The sequence below is a fragment of the Littorina saxatilis genome, linkage group LG2, assembly GCF_037325665.1.
Source record: "Littorina saxatilis isolate snail1 linkage group LG2, US_GU_Lsax_2.0, whole genome shotgun sequence".
Lineage (NCBI taxonomy): Eukaryota > Metazoa > Mollusca > Gastropoda > Littorinimorpha > Littorinidae > Littorina > Littorina saxatilis.
Window position 1 is genome coordinate 46,339,408 of NC_090246.1, and position 25,193 is coordinate 46,364,600.

General features: G+C 42.6%; 1 protein-coding gene across 1 annotated transcript in view; it reads right to left on the reverse strand.

The window, feature by feature from the left end:
• The window catches only part of LOC138955272 (low-density lipoprotein receptor-related protein 1-like), a 218,177-nt gene that overhangs the window by 67,752 nt on the left and 125,232 nt on the right, over positions 1-25,193 (reverse strand). The window contains exons 21-48 of the mRNA XM_070326910.1: positions 24,979-25,104; positions 23,967-24,076; positions 23,190-23,319; positions 22,437-22,583; positions 21,697-21,837; positions 21,123-21,254; positions 20,433-20,549; positions 19,794-19,919; positions 19,183-19,371; positions 17,383-17,587; positions 15,804-15,980; positions 15,322-15,469; positions 14,272-14,368; positions 11,001-11,141; positions 10,427-10,654; positions 9,763-9,943; positions 8,826-8,932; positions 7,992-8,282; positions 7,585-7,707; positions 7,127-7,264; positions 6,688-6,822; positions 6,192-6,321; positions 5,288-5,611; positions 3,765-3,886; positions 3,437-3,559; positions 2,797-3,039; positions 2,206-2,404; positions 1,302-1,506 (exon numbers count right to left, since the gene is read on the reverse strand). Of these exons, the coding sequence (XP_070183011.1) occupies positions 1,302-1,506; positions 2,206-2,404; positions 2,797-3,039; positions 3,437-3,559; positions 3,765-3,886; positions 5,288-5,611; positions 6,192-6,321; positions 6,688-6,822; positions 7,127-7,264; positions 7,585-7,707; positions 7,992-8,282; positions 8,826-8,932; positions 9,763-9,943; positions 10,427-10,654; positions 11,001-11,141; positions 14,272-14,368; positions 15,322-15,469; positions 15,804-15,980; positions 17,383-17,587; positions 19,183-19,371; positions 19,794-19,919; positions 20,433-20,549; positions 21,123-21,254; positions 21,697-21,837; positions 22,437-22,583; positions 23,190-23,319; positions 23,967-24,076; positions 24,979-25,104 (4,535 nt within the window). The remainder of the gene's footprint in view (positions 1-1,301; positions 1,507-2,205; positions 2,405-2,796; positions 3,040-3,436; positions 3,560-3,764; positions 3,887-5,287; positions 5,612-6,191; positions 6,322-6,687; positions 6,823-7,126; positions 7,265-7,584; positions 7,708-7,991; positions 8,283-8,825; positions 8,933-9,762; positions 9,944-10,426; positions 10,655-11,000; positions 11,142-14,271; positions 14,369-15,321; positions 15,470-15,803; positions 15,981-17,382; positions 17,588-19,182; positions 19,372-19,793; positions 19,920-20,432; positions 20,550-21,122; positions 21,255-21,696; positions 21,838-22,436; positions 22,584-23,189; positions 23,320-23,966; positions 24,077-24,978; positions 25,105-25,193) is intronic.

Sequence of the window (25,193 nt, forward strand, 5' to 3'; positions counted from 1 at the left end):
CATCATACACTAAGAACTGCTTTACACATTTTTCCTACCAAAATACATGTGACCTTGACCCAAGGTCAAGGTCATCCAAGGTCATGCAACACAAAGCTGTTAATTCAAGACATAGGAAGTACAATGGTGCTTATTGGCTCTTTCTACCATGAGATATGGTCACTTTTAGTGGTTCACTACCTTATTTTGGTCACATTTCATAAGGGTCAAAGTGACCTTGACCTTGATCATATGTGACAAAATGTGTCTCATGATGAAAGCATAACATGTGCCCCACATAATCTTTAAGTTTGAAACAGTTATCTTCCATAGTTCAGGGTCAAGGTCACTTCAAAATATGTATACAATCCAACTTTGAAGAGCTCCTGTGACCTTGACCTTGAAGCAAGGTAAACCAAACTGGTATCAAAAGATGGGGCTTACTTTGCCCTATATATCATATGTAGGTGAGGTATTCAATCTCAAAAACTTCAGAGAAAATGTGAAAAATGTGAAAAATAGCTGTTTTTTAGGCAACATTTATGGCCCCTGCGACCTTGACCTTGAAGCAAGGTCAAGATGCTATGTATGTTTTTTGGGGCCTTGTCATCATACACCATCTTGCCAAATTTGGTACTGATAGACTGAATAGTGTCCAAGAAATATCCAACGTTAAAGTTTTCCGGACGGACGGACGGACGTCCGGACGGACGGACGGACGGACGGACGGACGACTCGGGTGAGTACATAGACTCACTTTTGCTTCGCATGTGAGTCAAAAAGGGAAACTGGATCACACGGGTTCACGATGGCTCAGGGGTAAGATAAACCACGCAAAAATAAATTCTTTAAAAATTGCTCGCTCTTTACGTAGGGCACCTAGAATGTTCCCGTTTGGTGAGCGTTCAAATGGAAGGGTGTTTGTACTATGTTTAAAAGCCTGACAGTATCTGTGATGGTTTATGGGAGGCTTACTGTGCCTTTAACTATGGTCAATGTAAAACCAGAGACCTTAATGACATTATTACACTTATATCAAAAAGAAGAATTCACACTTGAAGGAGATGAGAACACAGTGTGATAGTGCCATCACAGAACTATCTTGTCGTAATAAATGTATGAACAGAGTTACAAACAGGATACACTACCTGCAAGATGCACTATCTGAGACAGCACTTCCATTCATTTCATCTAAAATATTTGAATTTTAAACTTGCAGGTTGGCGGTGATATGAAATGTATCAGGATTAGCTGCATGTCTTTCTTGACTTTTTGAGTTAGTTTTCTCTCCAAGTCTGAATCAATCTGTCCATCATACTAACCACACGGCCAGATCCATCGTAGTTGATGCGTTCAATCTTGTCCAGGCGAGCGTCAGACCAGTACAGCTTTCGAGCCTTGTAGTCAATGGCCAGACCGTTTGGAGTACGGATTCTTTCTGTGACAATGGCTTCCGCCTTTCGTCCATCATATGAAGCTGTCTGAATGGACGGCTGGTTAGGATTCCAGTTAGTCCAGAAGATGCGTCTGTGCAAATGGAAAGAAAATATACATGAAATACACTTCAAAAAGAGCATTAAAATAATGGATGAACCTAAGTTAGTGAAAACTTAAGCACGAAGTAAGTGCCATGGTTTCCTCCTGAAGCCCTTTAAATTTGCATTTAAAACCCATCACTAAAGTGGCACATACAGTGAATCTACTAATTGTATGCATTGATTGTCAAAGCAGCTCCAGCAAGATCATATTTGCACAGCTCCTTTGGGGAGCATGGACTGGGAGCCTTAATATTCTCCTTGGTGCAGCCACTCTTCACACCCTCTCTACACCCGAATGCTTTCCTCTCTTCCTAAGACACTGACTATACAGCCGGCCTGGGATGATCAGACATGATGACCCCCTTCCCTTAGGTGAATGCACTCCCACCCCCACCCCCTCTCCATCCCTTCCCTGGAATGTGTACAACTTCCAACACACACACACATTACAAGAACACAAACACTGACACTCAACTGAAGCCCCTTTACACACATCACACTCACTCAATACAGGGGTTGATGACGATGGCCCTGGGGTGGTCCGACTTGTCTAGCTGTACCAGGATGTCTAGTCAGGGCTCCTTGTCAGTGAGGGTTGACATACACACACACACACACACACACTCTCCTGCCCAACACATGCCCCAAACCTCACACACGCTATCACACTCTCTTTCTCTCCACTCACTGAATACAGGGGTTGATGACGATGGCCCTGGGGTGGTCGGACTTGTCCAGCTGGACCAGGATGTCCAGTCTGGGCTCCTTGTCGGTGAGGGTGGACTGGGGGCTGAAGTCTAGGCGGTTGATGGAGGAGTTGGTGTAGCTGGTGAAGTAGAGCCGCTGGTTCTTGGAGTCGTACGCCAGACCCTCCGCTGACCCCACGTCTACAGGGAACACGGTGGTCACAGAGTTTATACATGTACCTCTTACAACTTACTTTGACCACTCATTGCTAACATACAACTTACTTTGACCTGCTCATTGCCATCAGTGAAAAACTAAAAAAAAAAAACTCGTGCAACAAAATGTACACACTAAAGTTGAAGACAGAACTTGTGCGCTAATACTCAGAATAAAGAATATGTGTTGTTGAACTAATATATAATATGTACAACACATGCAAGTTTTTTGTGTTTTTTGTGTAAATAAAAACCTGAAGAAAAAACCCATCTTGCCCAGGTCAATGTACAATTCTGAGCCCCTTTGTAACAAAAATTATATGACCACTCGTTTATAAACACCAGCACTTGATCTAAGTATCAAAGTAAAAACTCACTGGCGTAAATGCGTTTGTATCCTGTGTTGTTGAAGTAGACACTATAGATGTCGCCTCGCTGGATGTCACTGAAAAAGAGGCGCTTGGTGTCAAGGTCAAAGGTCAGACCGATGACGTTCTGCATGATGTCAGCGTTTTCTGGCTTTATAGGCTCTTTGGGTGGATTCAGGCTTGTCATATTGTGTGCCAAGAGGATGCTTTCGATAGATGTCACTTTGGAATACAGCAGGAAGGACTCATAATCTGGAAAATAAAGCAGAAAAACAAAAACATTAAACAAATTGCAAATAATGACCATGTCCCCGACAGCTCAGATGATGTACCATGTCATAATGTGTTTCCAGAGCTGAATTTTTGGAATCACAGGAAAACAAGAGACTTTTTTCTCCTTTTCCTTCTTTCTTTTAATCCATGGTGATGAGCGATGTAACCCTAAAGTGTCACAAAATTAGCACAGCCAAACTGATCACACAGTTGATGTCACCACAAAATAAAATTAGCCAGTCATTGTGTTGTTCACATGAGTCAATAAACTTTGCTTTGGAAGAATAAGCTGCATGATCAAAAGAGGAATATGGAAATGAGGAAGAGCACTGACAGGGGAGGCGTTCATCAGGCAAGTGAAATGAGACTCACTTACCTTCACAGGTTTGGCCATCTGCTGCCAGCTTTCCATGAGAACAGGCGCATGTGACGGTGTCATTGCCGATGTAGAGACACAGCTCTGCACAGCCTCCGTTGTTCACCGCACACTTGTTGGTACCTGGCAACACACAAACAACAACGTTTACATCTTTTGACAAGCCAATCAAATGTAACACCTACAAAGAAAGTCGCTGTCAAATTTTTAAATAAAAGTCAAATGATTATATTTCATCAAAACACTGTTAAGCAATTGTAATCTTTGTGCATGCAGACTGCATTTATTGTTGTGGTGCAAAGTTACATGAGAAAAGAAATCAGTATACCTGTCTGTTTATCACTGTGGAAGACCTTGATATCCTGCAGTTTTGAGATGTTGGATTTCAATACTCGAATGTCTGATCCATCGATCTTGTTTGCACGCTTGATGCAGCCACCAAGTTCCGTTCTGGAGAAGAAAAAAAAAGTTATACACACATCAACACCACAACATTTCAATGTCATGAAGAATGGACATGCAAGTAGTTTTGTAATACACTGGTTTTTAGAAACAAAATTCCATGACTTTTCCATGACTTTCCATGAGCCTCAATAACATTTTTCATGACTAGATCCACAGGTCGCCATTTCCGAACACGCACACTTTGTACGTCTTGTCACTGCCAGTTTTGACACTGGCTTGCTTTGCACTGAATTTGAGTCAGTTTCTACGCAGTGTCTCTTCGACAAGCAAGTCAAGCATTTGCTACGCAGTCAGATTATCGGTAATGTTTGCTGGTCCTGTCATTTCACTAAACTGGACCAGCCACTGTTTGTATCCATCTGCACTTTCGTAAATTCCGTTTCGTAACCGTCACTGTGACTTGACGAACGGTCATTTTTTTCACCGCGATACACAGTTCATTGCGAAGATCTTCCTCGGTAATTCGTTCCAATTCCGCATACTTTTTGTTGTCAAGAAACAACTCGAAAGAAAGTTTCAAACTCATCATCCTCCATCTTGCTTGTCGAAGCGCTAAAGTACTTTATCGATGCAAAAACAAAAGCAGAAAACTTCGACGAAACTGACTCAAATGCAGCGCAGACGACACGACGAGATACCGGAAGGAAGTGAGCCTCGCTTTGGCTCAAGTGCCGTTAAAAATACAGTTATTCTCGTATGCAAATACGAACGAGAAGTTGGTCATACGAACAAGCCTTGTGCTGGCGACACATTCGGGGAATGGCTGGGCAACGAAAATCGCCGCTGGCGTGCTAAAGGTTAATTTTTTTTTCTTTCTTATTTTTGTTAAATTCCATGACTTTCCATGACTTGAATTGAAATTCCATGACTTTCCAGGCCTGGAAAATTAAAAATCAAATTCCATGACTTTCCAGGTTTTCCATGACCTGTACGAACCCTGAATACAGCATTAAAAGAATAGCTAGTTTTATAAGATCTGTTTTATTTCTATGACAACATTTTTTGTGTCTCATTGACATCTGTCTTCTCCCCCGAAAGCGGCGTATGGCTGCCTGAATGGCGGGTTAAAAACGGTCATACACGTAAAAACACACTTGCGCATTAACATATGTGGACGTGCAAGTTGTAGCCCATGAATGAAGAAGAAGAAGACATCCGTCTTCACTGGCATAGACCTCCACCCCCTATGCCTACACACCCCTGTCCCTACCCACAACAAAACAAGCAAACATAACGAACAAAAATAGCCAAAAGGAACACAAACACTATTCTGTTTGGCTCGGTTCAGTATCATGTTTTTGTTTGTTTTTTTGTTTCATTTTTGTTGCTAGTGTAACTTAAACTTACAACAACATTTTCAAATATTGACGAGAGAAAAAAACTTACTGGTCGGCCCAGTAGATGTGCTCGCCGTACACATCCACCGACACACAGTCAGTGAGGTTTGTGCTCAGGATGATTCTGCGCTCACGAGATGTGAGGTTGACTCGCTCGATGATGTCCAGGTCCTTATCACACCAGTACAACATGTTCTCCATCTGGTCCACAGCAAGGCCGTACGGCGCCTTGATGCCCTGGTTGTTGTTCATTCGCATCTCTTTGCTTCTGGTGGCGTTGTCAGAAGGTGCCACAAGATCTGTTCGCTTAGAGCCATCCAGGCGTGCCATGACGATTCTCGGGTAGGCGCCCCAGTCGCTGAAGAACAGGTAGCTGCAAAAGCAATTCAAATGAAGTTGACAAAACTGGTTTTCACTGATCCTGTTGCAAAACAGACCTCGGACATTTAGGTATTCTGACTTGCAGCACATTATAAGATGTTTGATGGGTTGTTGACAGAGCAGCTTTTTTGTCGGTCCGAGGGGGAGCATATCGTCTTTTGTTTCATATTTATTGACCAAGGCCGAGCGTTTCTATTGGGTTTGCTTTTGATTATCCATGTATAACCTGCTTCCTGCAACTATGGTAACCGGGGATTTATTGCATGGGGAACATGAGATTTATTTCCCAGGTGCTTGTGAATAAAAACTCGTGAAAATGATGACAACAATAAATGTAAACCAAATCAATTTCTTTATAATTATATATGTCTAGGCTTCCTCAATAATTCAATCAAACTGACAAAAAATGAAAATACAAGCATGGTTCAACAACATTTTGGGAGAAAATTAAACTGGGTACATATTTTCTGAATGTGTTTTTGTTGTTGTTCTGAAGGTCAAAATACACACGAATGAACAATAGCAAAACTTTAAAAGCTACCCCAATAACAACCAATTCAGCAAATACTAACCCGTTGGTCGGATGTACAGCAATGGATCGCGGTTTCTCCATGTTGTCATGAATGACAACAAATCGATTGCTACCATTTAGCTTGGACACCTGGATGACGTCATGACCTCGGTCAGTCCAGTAGATATTACCTGAAGAAATAGGGAAGGGGGGTACGTTAATGTTGTGCTTTTTGAAACTTATTTCATCAATTCTTATGCATGTCTTGCACACCATGAAGCTGATATGTGAGTGCGTGTATGCAAATGTGTATGTTCAGGCAGTTGCTCAGTCCAACTGTACTTCAAACAATCTATTTTCCTTGACAAAAAACACACAGACCAAAACAAACATACCTGGTAGCTGACAAAAAAATAAAAGTGGGACATACTATAAATATACAGCACACCTCTTCCCTCAGCTTATCAAACAAAGTTGCAAAGATAAGTTGGGTATGTCAAAAAAAGAGAAAAGAAAAAGAAAAATCAAACTGGGATGAATTCCCTCGCTCTTTGTACCTGCAATCCAGTCCACAGCCATAGATTCGATGCCACTGATTCCGCTGTCGACGATGGTCTGACGCTGGCTGAGGTCTCTATTGATGCGTGAAATGGTGCGTGCTGTCGTGTCCACCCAGTAGATACGGTCCTCCTCTGACAAACACATTCAATTGAAGGTTAGTAGACCCTCACAGAATCATCAAATCGGTCATGTCATTATGCGAGAAAGCATCATTCGGTATCAATTGCAGCCGTTTAAAAAAAATCGAATGGTTCTTTGTTTTTTGTTGTCGTTTTTCTCTCCTGGGAACATGTATTTCATGACTTGCATTCAAAACAAGCACCACTATAACTCATAGATAAGCACATATGTATACAGGTATGCATATAATCACCTGGGTACACATGCAGAGAGACAAGGACAGACATAAAGATCCATCAAGCACAATCAACTTACTAGCATCAAAGTTCACGGAAGACGCCAGGGAAATCTTGGAGATAGGGGCAAGAGCCTGCTTCATCTTTTTTCCCTCTGAGTCAAGAGAAATGCCTCGGATCTCAGTATTTGTAGAAAACAGCAGGAAAGACGTCACCCCTGAAAAAAAGGACACGACCATGCAGTCACCAGAATCTGAATGCACTGTTATAGAGAATGTAACTTGATGCATTGGGATGTGTACTCTGGATGTTGGATTATGCAAGAATCAACACAAAATACATCACTTGACTGAAAATCAGTGGACAACGTTTACAGCAATTTCCAGTCTACGTTGCACCTCAGAAACACACTCAGTCATCTGACTGTATAATTCTAAAGGATAGCATGTACATTCACAGTTTTTATGTCTATTCTTTTGTTCAAACAACACACATACTCCTTCTGACTCTATGGCTGACCATGTTGCATTCTCTTACCACTACAAGTCTTATTGTCAGGGTTGAGGGTGAAGCCTGCGGTACAGAGACAATGTCGCTTATAGTGGCGAGGCAGACACAGCTGCTGGCAGCCACCGTTCTTCTCTGAGCAGCTGTTGTTGCCTGCAAAATAACCATATTTGTAAGTTCATAGCAGTGTAGAAGAACTTTTACAGACTTAAGCATAAGTTTAACAGAAACAGAGAACTCTCCTTGAATTTCTTTTATAGAGGGACCAACACTGGCGGATGATCATCACTCTTCCTTGCTTCGGACCTAAGAATCATTTTATTTTGGCACACTGACTGCCGAAAAAACGCTTATCAAATTGCCTGTATTCTGGTTTCAGGCACAGCAAATGCGCAGGTTAGTCCAAAGGGTGTACTTTCTCCCATGACAACACTCACCATCCCTGGAGGCGGGGTCATAAACCTGCAGAGCAGACACATGGGGCGTGTCCGTCCTCAGCTCCTGGGTCTGGTTGTTGCCCAGGTTAATGCGCACAATCTTGGTGGAGCTGGCGTAGTAGGCGTTCTTGTTGTGGATGGTGATGGAGTGGGGGTCGCTGATGTTGGGGCCAGGGAAGGAGGTGGCCTCGCAGTGGGTGGAGCCCGAGATGTTGCAGTAGTAGACCTGGGGGTTCTGCTCCGTGCGGCTCACCCAGTACAGCTTTTGCATCTTGTGATCCAGAGTCAGGCCTGCACAGGAGCAAACATGTGTTGTTAGCATGAACAGAGAACAGACAGATGGACACAGAAACACACACATTCAGAAACAAGCACCCTTGCACAGAGAACTCACATCCAGACACACAGACACTAATATACACATACAGACCAAGACACAGATACATGTACAAACTTGTAGACAAAACATATACCATCTTGATTTCAATGGATCTAGATCTAGCGTGATCAAGAGAAAGCGTCCTGATACATGTCCCTCTCCCTAACTGAAAATCTACATCACATCCATCAACAAAGACTTTTTCCTATCCCTTAACTCCCACAGCCCCCCCCCCCCCCCCCCCCCCCCCCCACCTTTGTACTCTACCGGTCAAGATTCAGTTACTTTGCAAGCAATATTCTGAATAGCACACTACTCAAAGAGATATCCTTCTCAAGCTTACTCTGCAGTCCCTGGGTTAAAAACTCCTCCTGGTTTGACATGGTAACACTTCTAAAATAAATAAAGATAACACTTCTATCTACCATCGCTGATTCAAATTCACAAACACTCACTGGCAGCGTTGGTAGCATTGGAGACAAATTCTGTGGGTTCTGTGCCGTCCATGAAGGCCCGCATGATTCTGTGCTGGTTTACGCCAATCTCTGACCAGAACATCACCCTGTTAGGAGAAAACAGCGTTAAAGAGGATCCAAACAGAACACGAAAGTTGAAAAGCAAAACTGTTACAAGTAAATCATTCAAAACAAGAACAAGTCAGTCAAACAGGGGAGATGGTTGGTTGTTTGTTGGTCTTTAATATCCTTTCAGCTATGCAGGACAGATCAAGTTAAACAGGGGAAATGTAAAACAAGAAAAAATGCCAAAATCAGGACTAGCACATGCTGTACGTCTTCCAGGAGACACAAACTCTCTCTCTCTGTCAAACAGCTTTCTCTCCATAAACTATGTCTCCCAGGTCACACAACACACACATGCACACAGGCTCTCCAAAACTATGTCTCCCAGGTCACACAACACACACATGCTCTCCAAAACTATGTCTCCCAGGTCACACAACACACACATGCACACAGGCTCTCCAAAACTATGTCTCCCAGGGCACACAACACACACATGCACACAGGCTCTCCAAAACTATGTCTCCCAGGTCACACAACACACACATGCACACAGGCTCTCCTTCTTCTTCTTCTTCTTCTTCTTCGTTCATGGGCTTAGACTCCCACATTCACCCATGTTTTTAGCACGAGTGGATTTTTACGTGTATGACCGTTTTTTACGCCGCCATTCAGGCACAGGCTCTCCAAAACTATGTCTCCCAGGTCACACAACACACAGGCTCTCCAAAACTATGTCTCCCAGGTCACACAACACACACATGCACACAGGCTCTCCAAAACTATGTCTCCCAGGTCACACAACACACACAACACACAGGCTCTCCAAAACTACCGTAACTCATCAAGTAGTACACCCAACAAAGCTCACCCAGTCGTGGGATGTATGGCTATGGAGTTCACTCTGGCCGTCTTTTTGGGTGTGAATATCTCTGTGCGAAATGCTCCGTCCAGCTTGGACACAGAAATGGAAGCTTTTTCTTCATCGTAGGAGGTGAAGTACATGTTGTGAGACAGCCAGTCAATGGCAAAACCCTCAGGGTTGGAAAGGCCTGCAGAAACATCAAAATCGAGGATACAGTGAGGGATTCTGAAAGGCATACAAAGTAGCGCCAGCACAATTTCTTCTTGTTTAGCCTACTTTCAGGTTGTCTGGGTCCTAAAAATAAATTGAGAGGGAGAGAGAGATAGTGTGTGTGTGTGTGTGTGTGTGTGTGTGTGTGTGTGTGTGTGTGTGTGTGTGTGTGTGTGTGTGTGTGTGTGTGTGTGTTTGTGTGTACATGTGTGTCACCATCTTCCTCTGGACCAACAAGATTAGCCTGAAACTTGCCCTCTTCTATTCCATTGTTTTTCTCTCTTGCTTGTTCGTCTATTCGTCTTCACGGTAGTGTATATACTGCATGCCGATGAAGACTGACTCTTCGTCTAAATACGTCCACTATTGTTGTGCTGTTTACCGTCATTAAGAGTTGAGTTTTCTTTACCTATGTTTTACCACTCTCTAAGTGTCAGTTGACACTCAATTGCTAATTTACCTGTGTCTATGATGGTCTGCACTCCTGTGCCATTGAGGAAAGCCGATGTGATGACCTGTCGTTTGCTGTCTGTCCAGTAAAGGCGATCAGACTGCGAGTCATAATCAATGGCAGATGCGTTCTCCACAAAAGGAACAGTGATGGAGGGAATAACATTGTAGTAAGCTGTTTCCAGGTCCACTCCGCGGATTTCATTCTCTTTCACATACAAGAGAAAAGTGTTGTCTCCTGGAAAAAAAGAATGCATGGTTTGATTTGTCTGTTTTCATGAGAAAACAATTAATCATACAATTAGAAAAGGAGTAAGTAATCCACACATTAGACGTTTTTGACATTTAAACAGACACACAGAAATAGACAAACTATCATACACACTTTCTCTCTCTCTCTTTCTCAAACACATACATAATTATTCTCTCTCTCTCTGTCTGTGTGTGTCTCTCTCTCTCTCCTGTCTGCCTCTCTGTTTGTCTGTCTGTCTGTCTTTCTTTCTCTGTCTGTCTGTCTCTCTTTCTTTCTCCGTCTGTCTGTCTGTCTGCCTGTCTCTCTCTCGTGGTCTACACTTGACACTTACTTGTGCAAGTCTTCTTGTCACTGTTGAGTTTCCATCGATGAGGACAGTGACACCTGGCCACAAGCTGGTCATTGTCGTTGCCAAGGAGACACAGATGTGTACAACCTCCATTGGTCTTTGCGTCACAGGGGTTGTTGGCCACTGGAAACAATTCACAAACTGTGTATCAGTATTTGCAGCAATATTTTTTCATTTCATACAATGGTGACAATATTTGCAATAGCAGCGTGCTGTTTCTGCTCAAAAACAACAAAAACAATCATCCTTTTTTCAACATTTAGACAATTTTTGACTACATGTTTTCAGATAGGTAGTGATGTATGTATGTATCTATATATATATACGACTTGTGTCTGTCTGTGTGTGTGTGTGTGTGTGTGTGTGTGTGTGTGTGTGTGTGTCCGCGATGCACGCCCAAGGTTCTTGATGGATCTGTTTCAAATTTGGTGGGCATATTCAGGTAGACCCCGGACACAACCTGCTCGATGAGATATTTCAACATGTGCTCTCAGCGCGCAGCGCTGAACCGATTTTGGTTTTTCTCTGGATCCATTCCCAGTAACTCTTCCTTATCTTCTCCAGTGTTTTCAGCGTTTATCTCCCTTCCTTCGTGTGGCGTCAATCCATATTCCCGTTACTACGTTACTATTTTTAGAATGTCACTGCACTGTCCAGAACGCTTTCATTGCACCCATAAGTTGTCCTTACTGTAAAAGTGAAAAGGTCGAATCAATTTATAGCCACGCGAAAAATACACTGTCATCTATCTCTATATATTTATAGATATAGATATACATATATATATATATACATGGGTGCAACCTGGAAAATTCCAAAAACCGGCAAAAGTTGGGGTCCAGCTTTTTTAGTATTTAAAATGCCAAAAAAACCCTCTCCTGGAACAAAAACATCGGCAGCCGATGAAACCAAAAACTGGCTGCCGGCGTGTAGCCGGCAGAGTTGCACCCATGTATATACGGCTTCTCTGTGTGTATGTGTGTTTGTGTGTGTGTGTGGGCAACACCTGTGGATTGTAGAGTTCTGTTTGTGATGTGGTCTGGCGGCTTTGGTGTGTCTGTATGTTCAGGCCTTCCTTCCAGAAGCCATAACAGTTATTCTCAATCCCGTTTGAGTGGACTTCGCCTTCAAAGGTGATTGTGGTGTTTCGGCACTCGGTTACATTTGGCGTCGTCGACAGCGATGGGACTCGACATGAAATGTTCAGGCCACTGAATCATTTTCGTGCTGTTCCCATTCCACCTGTGAGGGACCTAAGCTTGGCGGGTCCATGGTTCGGAACTTTGGGGACAAAGTTCATTCAAAGGGGGTCGAGTGTGACAGGGAGACTACCGTCGCCCTTCACAGCAGACTCTGCAGAGTTGTTCGCCTTAGAAGTTGTGGGCTTTCCTTGCATGTACCCGTAAGTTGTCCTCACTGTAAAAGTGCAAAGGTCGAATCTATTTATCGAAAAATCCACTGTTATCTACAGGCAAATCCAGCTAACTCACAAACGGTTAAGTCAAAAATTCGCTTAGCACACAAAGAAATTCTGGTCCGGAATTATCCCTCTTTATCTATGTGTACAAAGTACCCTGAGCTCGAAATGGGATTTCTCTTTCGTAAGTCGAAAGACGGATAGCACACAACAGAAAGTCAGTCCCAAAGACAAAATTTACTCTATATTTACTACAGCAACTCGAAACACGAAACTTGGCGTCTCACACTAGCGCATTGTGTAACCTTATTCCCTTCTTCTCTACACGGACGCCACACCGACTGGTCAGTCGGCACGCAATAAAGTATGATGAAGTGAAGTTAGGAGGGGGCGAGGAGTAAGGAGAGGCGAGTGGTACTCACAGTGTGTGTTCACGGGTGAACCACGTGGTTACTATACGGAAGAAGAAGAATTCAAATTGTGGGTTGCCTCTCATTCAGTCTTTGTTCAGTCTTGTGTGCTCTGTGTGTGCGGCCAGATCAAAGGCATTGGGTGGCCTTGTTTACAGACACGACCTTCTTCCCAGGGGTCAATGACCCAGTTTTTGCCATGAGAGGTGGTTCCCCTGTCATATCTGAGAGAGGAAACACTTCCTGCATGGGGGTCAGTGACCGGTCAGTGACCGAGTTTAACAGAGTGGAAATCTGTGTGTGGGCCAGATCAAAGGCAGGGCAGTACCTAGTAGCTGAAACATGCATTATCACAAGTTGTTTGACTGATACTCAAGCGGTCTCTTTGATTTTTTTCGTAGTTCACGGTACTATGACCAAGTCGAAATTTCGGATAGGACACAATAACAATTCGGTCCCTTCAATTTCGTCTTATCCGGATTTGCCTGTATCTCTATATATTTATATATATAGATAGATATATACGGCTTCTGTGTCTGTGTGTGTGTGTGTGTGGAGGCAACACCTGTGGATTGTAGAGTTCTGTTTGTGATGGGGTCTGGCGGCTTTTGTCTGTCTGTATGTTCTGGCATTTGAGAAGCCATAACAGATAATATAGGGCTTAGAAATAAGCTCTAAAATTCTCAATCCCGTTTGAGAGGACTTCGCCTTCAAAGGTGAATGTGGTGAACCGCCACGCTGTCAGTCTCTGTCTCGCAATTTACCAAGGCGAAGCCGGGTATTCCTCTAGTATATATATATATATACTAGATGAATACCCGCTTCGCCGGGTACGGCTGCGCCGGGAAGAAGTCGAGCCGAATACCCGGCTGTGCCGGGGACCCGGCTATGCCGGGGACCCGGCTATGCCGGGTAAACGCGACTGAAAACACTGGAGAAGATAGTGAAGAGTTACTGGGAATGGATCCAGAGAAAAACCAAAATCGGTTCAGCGCTGCGCGCTGAGAGCACGTGTTGAAATATCTCATCGATGAGGTTGTGTCCGGGGTGTAGCTGAATACGGTCTCCAAATTTGAAAAAGATCCACCGAGAACTTTGGCCGTGCATTGCGGACACACACACACACACACAGAGACAGACACAAGTCGTATATATATATAGATATATGTGTGTGTGTGTGTGTGTGTGTGTGTGTGTGTGTGTGTGTGTGTGTGTGTGTGTGTATATGCATGCGTGCATGCGTGTGTGTGTGTATGTAGGTAGAAAGATTTCTAGAACACTACTCTGTGGTTGTGTGGGCTCGTATGTGCATGAGTGCTTTGTGAGCGTGTGTGAATGCCCATACTCATGCATCTATCTGTGCTTGCATGTTCATGGAAGTGCCAGTGTTCACCCTAGTGCAAAGGAAGCTGCATGTTTAACCTACCTTTGGGTTGACGCAGGGGGTGAAATATTTTGACGTCAAACGGCTGTGTGTAAGTTCTCTGGATCACCGTCACATTGGACCCATTAAACTTGTTGGCCTGAGGATAAACCATGATGCAGTTTCCATGACAAATCAAAAACACAAAATAACATAGCTGTCCCTCCTCCTCTCTTATAATAATAATTCTCTTTATTTATATAGCGCCTTATCCGAAGTTCAAAGCGCTTTTATGCCGTGTGAGATGGAATTTTTTACACAATATATCACGCATTCACATCGACCAGCAAACCTCAAGCCTGTTAGGCGAATGTTCACCTTTCGCGGCCTTTATTCTCCCTCTTCATCCCAACCCATCACACTCATACGCAGAACATCAATTTCACATTCCTTTTGTGCTGCAACAGTTTCTCTTTAATTTCTTTTTTACTCATGGAGTTCTTGCTCCATTCCTGCAACCCCAAGAATATGGTGTCCTGTGCCAACGTGGCAGGGTAAAGAATAGTGTCGCAAGAGAAATTTTAAGTTCTATACCCTCAATGAAAAGCCATTACAGTGTGCACACAACATCCTCAGTATAAGGTGACCCTCAAAATAAAAAGTTCAAGATACAGAAGAAGAAGCGAAAAATGTCTGCACATTGAACCTTTCACTCAAAATAATCATACACTGTTTTATTCCCACTTATTTTTGTGTGTGTGTGTGTGTGTGTGTGTGTGTGTGTGTGTGTGTGTGTGTGTGTGTGTGTGTGTGTGTGTGTGTGTGTGTGTGTGTGTGCATGTGCGTGTGTGTGAGTGAGTGTGTGTGTAGTGTGTGTGTGTGTGTGTGTGTGTGTGTGTGTGTGTGTGTGTGTGTGTGTGTGTGTGTGTGTGTGTGTGTGACTGTGTGTGTGCAGTGCTGGAGAATCTTTAATTTTCTGGTAAATCTTTCTGTATCAGGTCTTTAAATAGCGCTCTGACTCATTTGTTTAAGATTCTTGTAGTGCTGGTAAAAGACAAGTGTGAACTGAGAAAACAAACAAAAGCAACAAGAACAAATCCATCACACTCTCACCTTAACGAGTGTGTTGTATCGCCAGTCTGTCCAGTAAATGTAGTCCTCAAAGACGGCCAGGGAGAAGGGATGGCTCAAGTCTTTGTGGGATATCAGGATGACCCTGTGGTCCTTCCCCTTGTAGTCACTGCTGTGCACCGAGTCAGACCTGCAAGCATACACTTTTGCTGTACTGGTTTAGACTTGAGCCGACCAACAAGATTGTGATCATGCTAGGTGCAGTGTTATTCCCAGACTAAGCGGACAGTAGGTCAGTTGGACCTGGACTGAAAATGTGTATACGGTCCAAATGTCCTGCCTACTAAATAAGTGTGCAGTCAGAACAGCTCCTATACATGTCAACACTATTGAAACAGTTTCAACTCAAATGAAACAGAGAAGAATCCATGAGGAAATCAAACAGCATCCTATAATTTCTTTCATTGCTAATATTTTCTTTCAAGAGAGATGATACCCGCATCAAAATAGACTACTTCTCTCACCTGGCATCCACCCAGTACAGTCGATAAGCTTCGTAGTCGAGGGTGAGACCATTAGGCCAGCCACCGTTGGGAATATCACGGATACTATAAATCACACTTCGGGTACTGTTCTCTCCGCTCATGGAGCAACGCTCAATGCGAGGGTTCTCTCCATCCCAGTCGGTCCAGAACAAGAGGCTGCAACAGAACAGGACACCTTTAGGAATTCAACAAAACTGATAAAAAGGATATCAAGATTCCTTTGCCATAGTATACAACATTCCCAAACATTATCCTTTGCGGCAAAAATGCAGAAATTCTGACAATCTGATACCAACATTTTGGGAACATGAAAATGTAAGTCGTCTCTTTGTTTGGCAAACATTGCAAACACATTATTCTGCACATGTCTTTTTTACATTTAGTCAAGTTTTGACTAAATGTTTTAACATAGAGGGGGAATCGAGACGAGGGTCGTGGTGTATGTGTGTGTGTCTGTCTGTCTGTCTGTGCGTGTGTGTAGAGCGATTCAGACCAAACTACTGGACCGATCTTTATGAAATTTGACATGAGAGTTCCTGGGAATGATATCCCCGGACGTTTTTTTCATTTTTTCGATAAATACTTTTGATGACGTCATATCCGGCTTTTTTGATTGAAATTTTTGTAAAGCAATCTTCGACGAAGGCCGGACTTTGGTATTGCATTTCAGCTTGGTGGCTTAAAAATTAATTAATGACTTTGGTCATTGAAAATCTGAAAATTGTAATAAATTTTTTTTTTATATAAAACGATCCAAAGTTACGTTCATCTTATTCTACATCATTTCCTGATTCCAAAAACATATAAATATGTTATATTTGGATTAAAATCAAGCTCTGAAAATTAAAAATATAAAAATTATGATCAAAATTAAATTTCCGAAATCAATTTAAAAACAATTTCATCTTATTCCTTGTGGGTTCCTGATTCCAAAAACATATAGATATGATATGTTTGGATTAAAAACACGCTCAGAAAGTTAAACCGAAGAGAGGTACAGAAAAGCGTGCTATGCAGCACAGCGAAACCACTACCGCGCTGAACAGGCTCGTCAGTTTCACTCCGTTTTGCACAAGCGGCGGACTACGGTCATTGTGAAAAAATGCAGTGCGTTCAGTTTCATTCTGTGAGTTCCACAGCTTGACTAAATGTAGTAATTTCGCCTTACGCGACTTGTTTCTTTTTACATAACTGAGCCTTCAAGTACTTTCTTTTCGTTAAAAGAGAGAAGCTAGCAGCAGAAAGAGTTGCGCAACCCAAGTGTGTGCGTGTTTAGAGGTAATCAGGTACCTGCACTTCTGTCAGAATGACTGAGCTTTCTACAAGCCATGGTGATGACATGGGGGTTGGACATGGATACAACCATAAAGTTGTCTCATGTACGTCCCGGCCTGGATTTGAACCTGTGACCAGTCTACTGATACACCAATTCATCTACCAGACTCCCATCTGGTCTACTACTCTACTGATCACAAGTCTACTGATACACCAATTCATCTACCAGACTCCCATCAATGACTCGCACATTTTGTATTCTTTTAATTTTTGTATAACTCACCCAACTCTGGGGTCGAGGACAATGGCGCGGGGACTCTGCATGTTACCGGCCAGGAGGGTGGTGCGGTTGCTGCCGTTGAGCCTGGCCACCTCGATCTGGTCCAGGTTGCTCTCCACCCAGTAGATGTTGCCCCCCACCCAGTCCACCGCCAGCCCTTCCGTCGTCGCCAGGCCCACGTCGATGATACGCTGAATGTCCGTCACCGCTGAAAACACAAAAGAAGTGTGATTGTGCAAGGAGTTCCGCCTGTTTCAAACCCGGTTCGACTGGGACCATCTCCTTACTGAGAAATCACATTCAAGTTTGTTTTTTAATTTTCTCATTATTTGTATGTCTGTCCATTATAAAGATAATTGAATCATGTACTTGTGAATGCTTTGCTTTGTCAACAAAATAATGCTCCAATAATTAACCTTTCTTGGTTTAAATTTGTTTAAATTCTGGTTCATGACTATTACAATTACATGTGCGAAAAAACTGTATAAGAGGGATTCCAGTGAATAGCCAGGCAGGCAGAAATCAGAAAAAAACATTGTGTTCATGAACAGTAAAAAACAACAACACCCAAATTATGTTGAGAAGCAGGGCAAGCATTGTGTTGTGAAGCAGGGCAACCATTGTGTTGTGAAGCAGGGCAACCATTGTGTTGTGAAGCAGGGCAACCATTGTGTTGTGAAGCAGGGCAACCATTGTGTTGTGAAGCAGGGCAAGCATTGTGTTGTGAAGCAGGGCAACCATTGTGTTGTGAAGCAGGGCAACATTGTGTTGTGAAGCAGGGCAACCATTGTGTTGTGAAGCAGGGCAACCATTGTGTTGTGAAGCAGGGCAACCATTGTGTTGTGAAGCAGGGCAAGCATTGTGTTGTGAAGCAGGGCAACCATTGTGTTGTGAAGCAGGGCAACCATTGTGTTGTGAAGCAGGGCAACCATTGTGTTGTGAAGCAGGGCAAGCATTGTGTTGTGAAGCAGGGCAACCATTGTGTTGTGAAGCCAAACTTGAAAGAAGAGTCTTCATGTGGTATGAAGCCATTTAAGAGGATCAACGAGAGGTGAACATGACCATAGGTTTAAACTACAAAGGAAGTCGATCCATATATTGAAGGAAACGATATGTAAGCAGTTTTCTGATTTGTTCATGCTTCACAATGAAACACACAGACATACATGTACGCCAACAGACACAGAGGCAGAACAAATAAAACAATGAACAAGAAGAGCAAACGCTCGATCGAGTCACTTTCGCAGTTCTGAATATTATATGAGGCATCAGATGGACAGGAAGAAATTGCTATTCACAACACAATGAGTCACGTTCACATAAAATTTGAGCCCGGTCACTTTTATAGTTTCCGAGAAAAGCCCAACGTTAAGTTGTGTGTTGCCGAACAGAAAAGGCTAGTTATCTCCCTTGTTTTTCTGATAACGTTCGTAAAAGGCTACAGATGTAAATACTTTGATGTAAAGAATAATCCTACAAAGTTTCAATCACATCCGATGAACTTTGTCAAAGATATAAAATGTCTAATTTTTCCTTTGACGCTGACCTGTGACCTTGAAAAAGGTCAAAGGTCAACGAAACCATCGTTAAAGTGTAGAGGTCATTGGAGGTCACGACTAAACAAAATATGAGCCCGATCGCTTTGATAGTTTCCGAGAAAAGTCCAACGTTAAGGTGGTGTCTACGGACGGCCGGCCGGACGGCCGGCCGGATGGACGGACGGCCGGCCGGACAGACTAACACTGACCGATTACATAGAGTCACTTTTTCTCAAGTGACTCAAAAACACACACAAAAACTTACTGTTGGATATGATAGTGCCTCTGTAAATCTTGTCATCACCAACATCTGTCCAGAAGAGATATTTCTCCTCATACAGAAAGTCCAGGGCAATGGTGTTACGAAGACCAGACACCAACGACACAGTGCTCTTGTCTTGCATGCTTAGCTGTCGAATCTCATGACGGCGGGAAAAGATCACCATTGGTCGCTCTGAAAAGAAGAATGAAACTGATGCATGGTAGGTAGTGCATTTAAGTGCCAAGCAAAAACATGGGTGTGTGTCCCCAACTCTCCACACACATAAACACACACACACTGTGAGACACTCAGACAGACACACACAGACACACTCACACACACACACACAAGCAGTGACGCAAAAGCACAGTCTCCCTCTCTCTCTTTATCTTGCTTTTTTTCTATTGACACATGTGCACAGTAACATACACACACACTGACACAGATGAAAAAACTTTCTCTCTCACACACTCAGGCACACACACAAACACATACTCTCTCTCTTACTCCCTTTCCTCCTCACAGTGACAGACACACAGACAGACAGACTGACAGACTAACAGACAGACAGACTGACAGACTAACAGACTAGACAGACACACACAAAGCCTTACCAACGGCAACGCAGGTCCATTTGTCTGGAGCCAGTTCGTAGCCAGGAAAGCAGGAGCACATCTTGCCGGCAGTGGTGGCGTTGCACTTCTGACTGCATGCTCCCCACTGGCTGCAGATGTTGATGTCTGCAAGCACACAATAAACTGCATTTCACACCACCAGAGAGACAAGAAAATTGCGCACAGTCCCACTTTGTTAAACTGAATGAGTACTACCAACATGCATGAATGACAGCAGATCTGGTTACAACAAAACTCCCAAAGAAAACAGAGAATGAGAAAGGTAGACAGAGGTATAGAGGCAAAGACAGGTACAGAAAAGAGGACGAAGGGTTCTAAAAGAGGAGCTGCATGAAATAGGAGAAGAAAAAGCAAGTCAAATGAGTAACTGTTATTTTGCACTTTCCCTTCAGCAAGCTGGACTCCTTGAAAAATAACAATTTACAGTTCTCTCTCTCTCTCTCTCTCTCTCTCTCTCTCTCTCTCTCTCTCTCTCTCTCTCTCTCTCTCTCTCTCTCTCTCTCTCTCTCACATACACATGTACACAGCACATTCCCGCACGCAAAACACACAATCTTCCACCAGGACACCACAACATGGAGTGTGTTTCTTCACTTCCTGCCGTCAGATATAACTCACCGATACATGTTTTATTGTTGGTCATCAGCTTCCTGTTTTCATTGCAACTGCAGACGAAGCCATCAGGACCATTGTTACACTTGTCGCTGCAGTCATGGTTCAAACACAAGTTGTATGCTGCACACACAAAGAGGCAAGATTGAAATAAAATAATAAATGTATAATTACAAGACGATTACAAATACTTTACAAATTAGGTTAATATGTTCACGGGAAGGCTACAGTGGTAAACTCCGTGTCCAATAGAGCGTTCCTTTCACCTTAGCCTAAATTATAACTTTATCTCATAATTTACTAAACAACGTAACAGAGAAATGTCAAACTAGCTCTACATTCTTTGAGTTTGGTGCATTTTCAACAACAACAGGGTTTTTCTGTTTCGTTTTTTTGTGTGTGCTCTATATAAAGGATGCATACAGTCACCGTCTTTCTAACACTGCCCCTTGCACTCCGTCACCATCTTGGAGACATATGAATCTCAAACAAAATGACTACATTAGATACATCAGCAAACCAGCTATATCAAGCGTTAATGGTAGAATGCACAGCATCAACATTCTATCCCTGCTTCTTAAACATACAAGGAAAACAAAATGTTTTCATTCTGGCAATACCTGTAGAAAAGTAGTAATGTTAGCTAAGTCATCAACCATCTATTTACAAAAGAAAGTGAAAAATGGCAATACGTACAACAGAGGCGGCCCTCATCAGAGTGGTCGGGGCAGTCGGGGACATCATTGCACATCTTCTCTGGTGGCAGACAAATGCTGGAGTTTTTGCTCTTGCATCTGAAGTTTGGCAGCTCACATTCTTGATTAAATGCTGTGAAAGAAAAAATACATATCATTCTTACATAAAATAGCACAGACCACTTCTAAAAATGAACAATGTAACAGAAACCTAACACACACAGACACACATGATATAGCACAAACAAACAAACAAACAAACAAACAAACAAACAAAAACTGAAACAGATCCAGAATCAAATACAAATCTACAGCTTGAATATAACAGAAACCCAACACACACAGACACACATGATATAGCACAAACAAACAAACAATCAAAAACTGAAACAGACCCAGAACCAAATACAAATATACAGCTGGAATAATTCAGCATTTATAGTGCCCTTATTAATCAAGGACGAAGAAGATAGACAACATCAACAATAAGGAAGAAAAAAAGGTGGCGGGTGAGAAGGATAGGGAGAAAAAGGACAAGAAGAAAGTTGAAGAGGAGAAGAAAAGAAAGAACTCACAGCAATGCCTCTCATCAGACTGGTCAATACAGTCAGTGTCTCTGTCGCACTTCCAGATCCTGGGAATGCAGCGACTGCCATCCTCACACATGAACTCTGACCAGTGACACGGTGTGCCGTTCTTTTTCGTGGTGCCTGGAGCTGGCGTGAGGAAGAACACACACAGTTCTCTTGTATTTTTTTGACAGGAAATTATGAAGACTACAATGCAATCGTTTTTACTGAAATTACTAATACATTGGTGAGCGCAGCTGTGAGTTATACCTACTTATTAGTAGTGCTGATTTGACTGACAAAAACTCTTCAGCTGGGGCTTTGAAATTTACAGAAAATCGTAAATTTATATAAAATTCTCTTCTCACCATTGAGACCAACAGAAAGTGTTCTTACAGTGTCATCTCATGACAGGATCCACCCACACAAACCGGTACACAATTGGAATATCACAAATGAGCTGAAAATATACAAAATGTTTGCCTTCAAAGCCGGCGGTCTCGAGTTCGAGTCCCCTAATTGGTCAGACTTTTTGTTAAACATGTTTTCTCTTTTAACTTTTTGTTCTTGCCTAAAAATGTACCTCAAATGTACCAAAAATATACTGCCAACAAAATTCAATACTCTAGTCATCTAGAGGTCTCTGGCTTCTCCTATCTGCCATAACTAAAGAGATAGAACATACTTTGTCCTCTTTTGATCTCGTATCACCACACATACAAACAGATAGCAATCCAAAGTCTCACCGCTTGTTGTTGTATGACAGTCCTTTTCATCAGAGCCATCCACACAGTCATCTATCCCATCACAGACAGCCGCTTGAGGGATACAGGAGATGTTGGACAGGCACCTGAACTCGATCTGGCTGCAGGACACACCGCGATGGTTTACCACTGAAAAGTATGGCAGACAATAAGTTTACACATGCATCAACATGACGAGGGGAGAAAATGTCTTTTTTCCTGAAGGCACAGACAAATATAAAATCATAGTTCTCCGCTACTTTGATTGCTTCCCCGGGGGTATGTTGTTTCAAAAGTGGCCCAAACTATCAGAAATGTATGATGCCAATTAACACCACATTCCTCAACTACATTTATAAACTGTTAATCCATTGTACCTTGATCTGTACCCCTGAGAACCACCTCAGATGAAAGGACTTCGGAAGCAAGCAAAAATAACTATTAATTAACCATAAATAACTATTAAATTACTGTTTAAAAAAAAATCAAAACACCCAAATAAACAAACAAAATCTGAAAAATCAGAATTCTTATCATGAAAAATCTGACGTAGACCTGACAGTCACAACTGCAGATCTGATTCACAAAGGGAAATAAGCGGTCTAAATGCATCATGACATGTGTAACATGGATAACTCTCACTTACTCCATTGCACATGTCGTATGCATTTAGAGCGCTTAATTCCCTTTGTTTATCAGATCTCTGAACAGCGCTCTGCCACATTTGTTTAAGATAGTCACAGCTGCAGTACTTACAGCATCCTTGCTCATCAGATCCATCACTGCAGTCGTTCTTTCCATCACACACATAGATGTGTTGCAGGCACCTTGAGGAGTTCTTGCACTTGAACTCTGTGGCTGCATCACACCTTTGGTCGCACATGAACTGTTCCAGAAAACACAAGCAAGGCGTTTACTGACACACTCAGTCTTGTTTGAAACATTCAGTCTTGTTTGGTATAATTTGGTCATGTTATTTCTAGGGACATCACAGTGGGTGCTTTGATCTGATTTCATGTGAGCAGAATGATGCAAGTCCCCCCCCACCCCCACCCTTCAGATAAAACAAGGTCATTCTATGATAGTAGGCTTATGGTGATATGTGCAACAATGTCTCTGCCATTTTCTTCTCTAAGTCACATCTAGCTATGTTGTGTTTCAAGCAACATTCACATCCAAATCTGAGCACTTGCAAACCTCACACAGAGATAATGAAGAGAGAGAAACAGGTGGTAAGGCTGAACACAAGGCGCTTACAGTGCGTTATAAAAGAAAAAATTATGTCATGTAATACTGTCCAGGTCACATTCAATCAAGCAAGTTGTGGGGCCCTCCCACTGAAAGGACACCTTATTAGAAGGGACACCTTCTTTTCTCTCTTTGTCTATTATCTTTAGCCAGGTATTACCTGTTATAACAGGCAATCTGCAATGTAGGGACACTTTGGGCCGGTCAAAAGGGTGTCCTTTTATCGCAGGTACCACTGTACTCACTTTTCAAAAGTAAAAGCAGTTTACAGTTGTAAAATCTCACCTCATCCGACTTATCTTCACAGTCATACTCATGGTCACAGCGGTAGTCATTAGGCAAACACCGACCGTTGGTGGTGCACTTGAACTGATCCAGGCTACACTCTGCGTATGCTGAACACAGATCATCAAAACAGTGAGATTAAACTGAGAATGCTTCATAATCTACAATATCCAACATCACCTCTCACACAACTGCAGGGATGTTTGTACCATTAATTTTCTTCAGCAAATTTGCTGAAATGGCCATTGAAGTTTTAGCAATTTTCTGAAGTGTAAGGGAAAATATTGTTACAGTCCAAGAACCACCAAAAGTTGAAAAAGTCTTCCAAACTACATTGTTTCTGCTGCTTCTGTTAAATAGTTTAATGACTGCCCTAACTGCCACTAATACAAGATATTGGTATTAGACAGATATCAAGCTTAACTTCATTACCGTTGGGTGTAAGTCTTAACTTCATTACCGTTGGGTGTAAGTCTTAACTTCATTACCGTTGGGTGTAAGTCTTAACTTCATTACCGTTGGGTGTAAGTCTTAACTTCATTACCGTTGGGTGTAAGTCTTAACTTCATTACCGTTGGGTGTAAGTCTTAACTTCATTACCGTTGGGTGTAAGTCTTAACTTCATTACCGTTGGGTGTAAGTCTTAACTTCATTACCGTTGGGTGTAAGTCTTAACTTCATTACCGTTGGGTGTAAGTCTTAACTTCATTACCGTTGGGTGTAAGTCTTAACTCCATTACCGTTGGGTGTAAGTCTTAACTTCATTACCATTGGGTGTAAGTCTTAACTTCATTACCGTTGGGTGTAAGTCTTAACTTCATTACCGTTGGGTGTAAGTCTTAACTTCATTACCATTGGGTGTAAGTCTTAACTTCATTACCGTTGGGTGTAAGTCTTAACTTCATTACCGTTGGGTGTAAGTCTTAACTTCATTACCGTTGGGTGTAAGTCTTAACTTCATTACCGTTGGGTGTAAGTGAGTAAGTAGTGAGAAAGTAAGCGTGACACTTACTGCAGTTTGCAGACTTTCCTTCGTCAGACCCATCAGGACAGTCGCTCTCCCCGTCACAGCGCCACACGTTAGGGATACAGCGACTGGAGTTGGCACACTTGGTATGGTTGGCAGGGCATGTGTGATCTGGGCATAACAACACCACCATGTGTTATACCTTGGTGAAACAATTCTGCCTTCAGACCCACTATTGCTGGACTCCCACTCCTGTACGA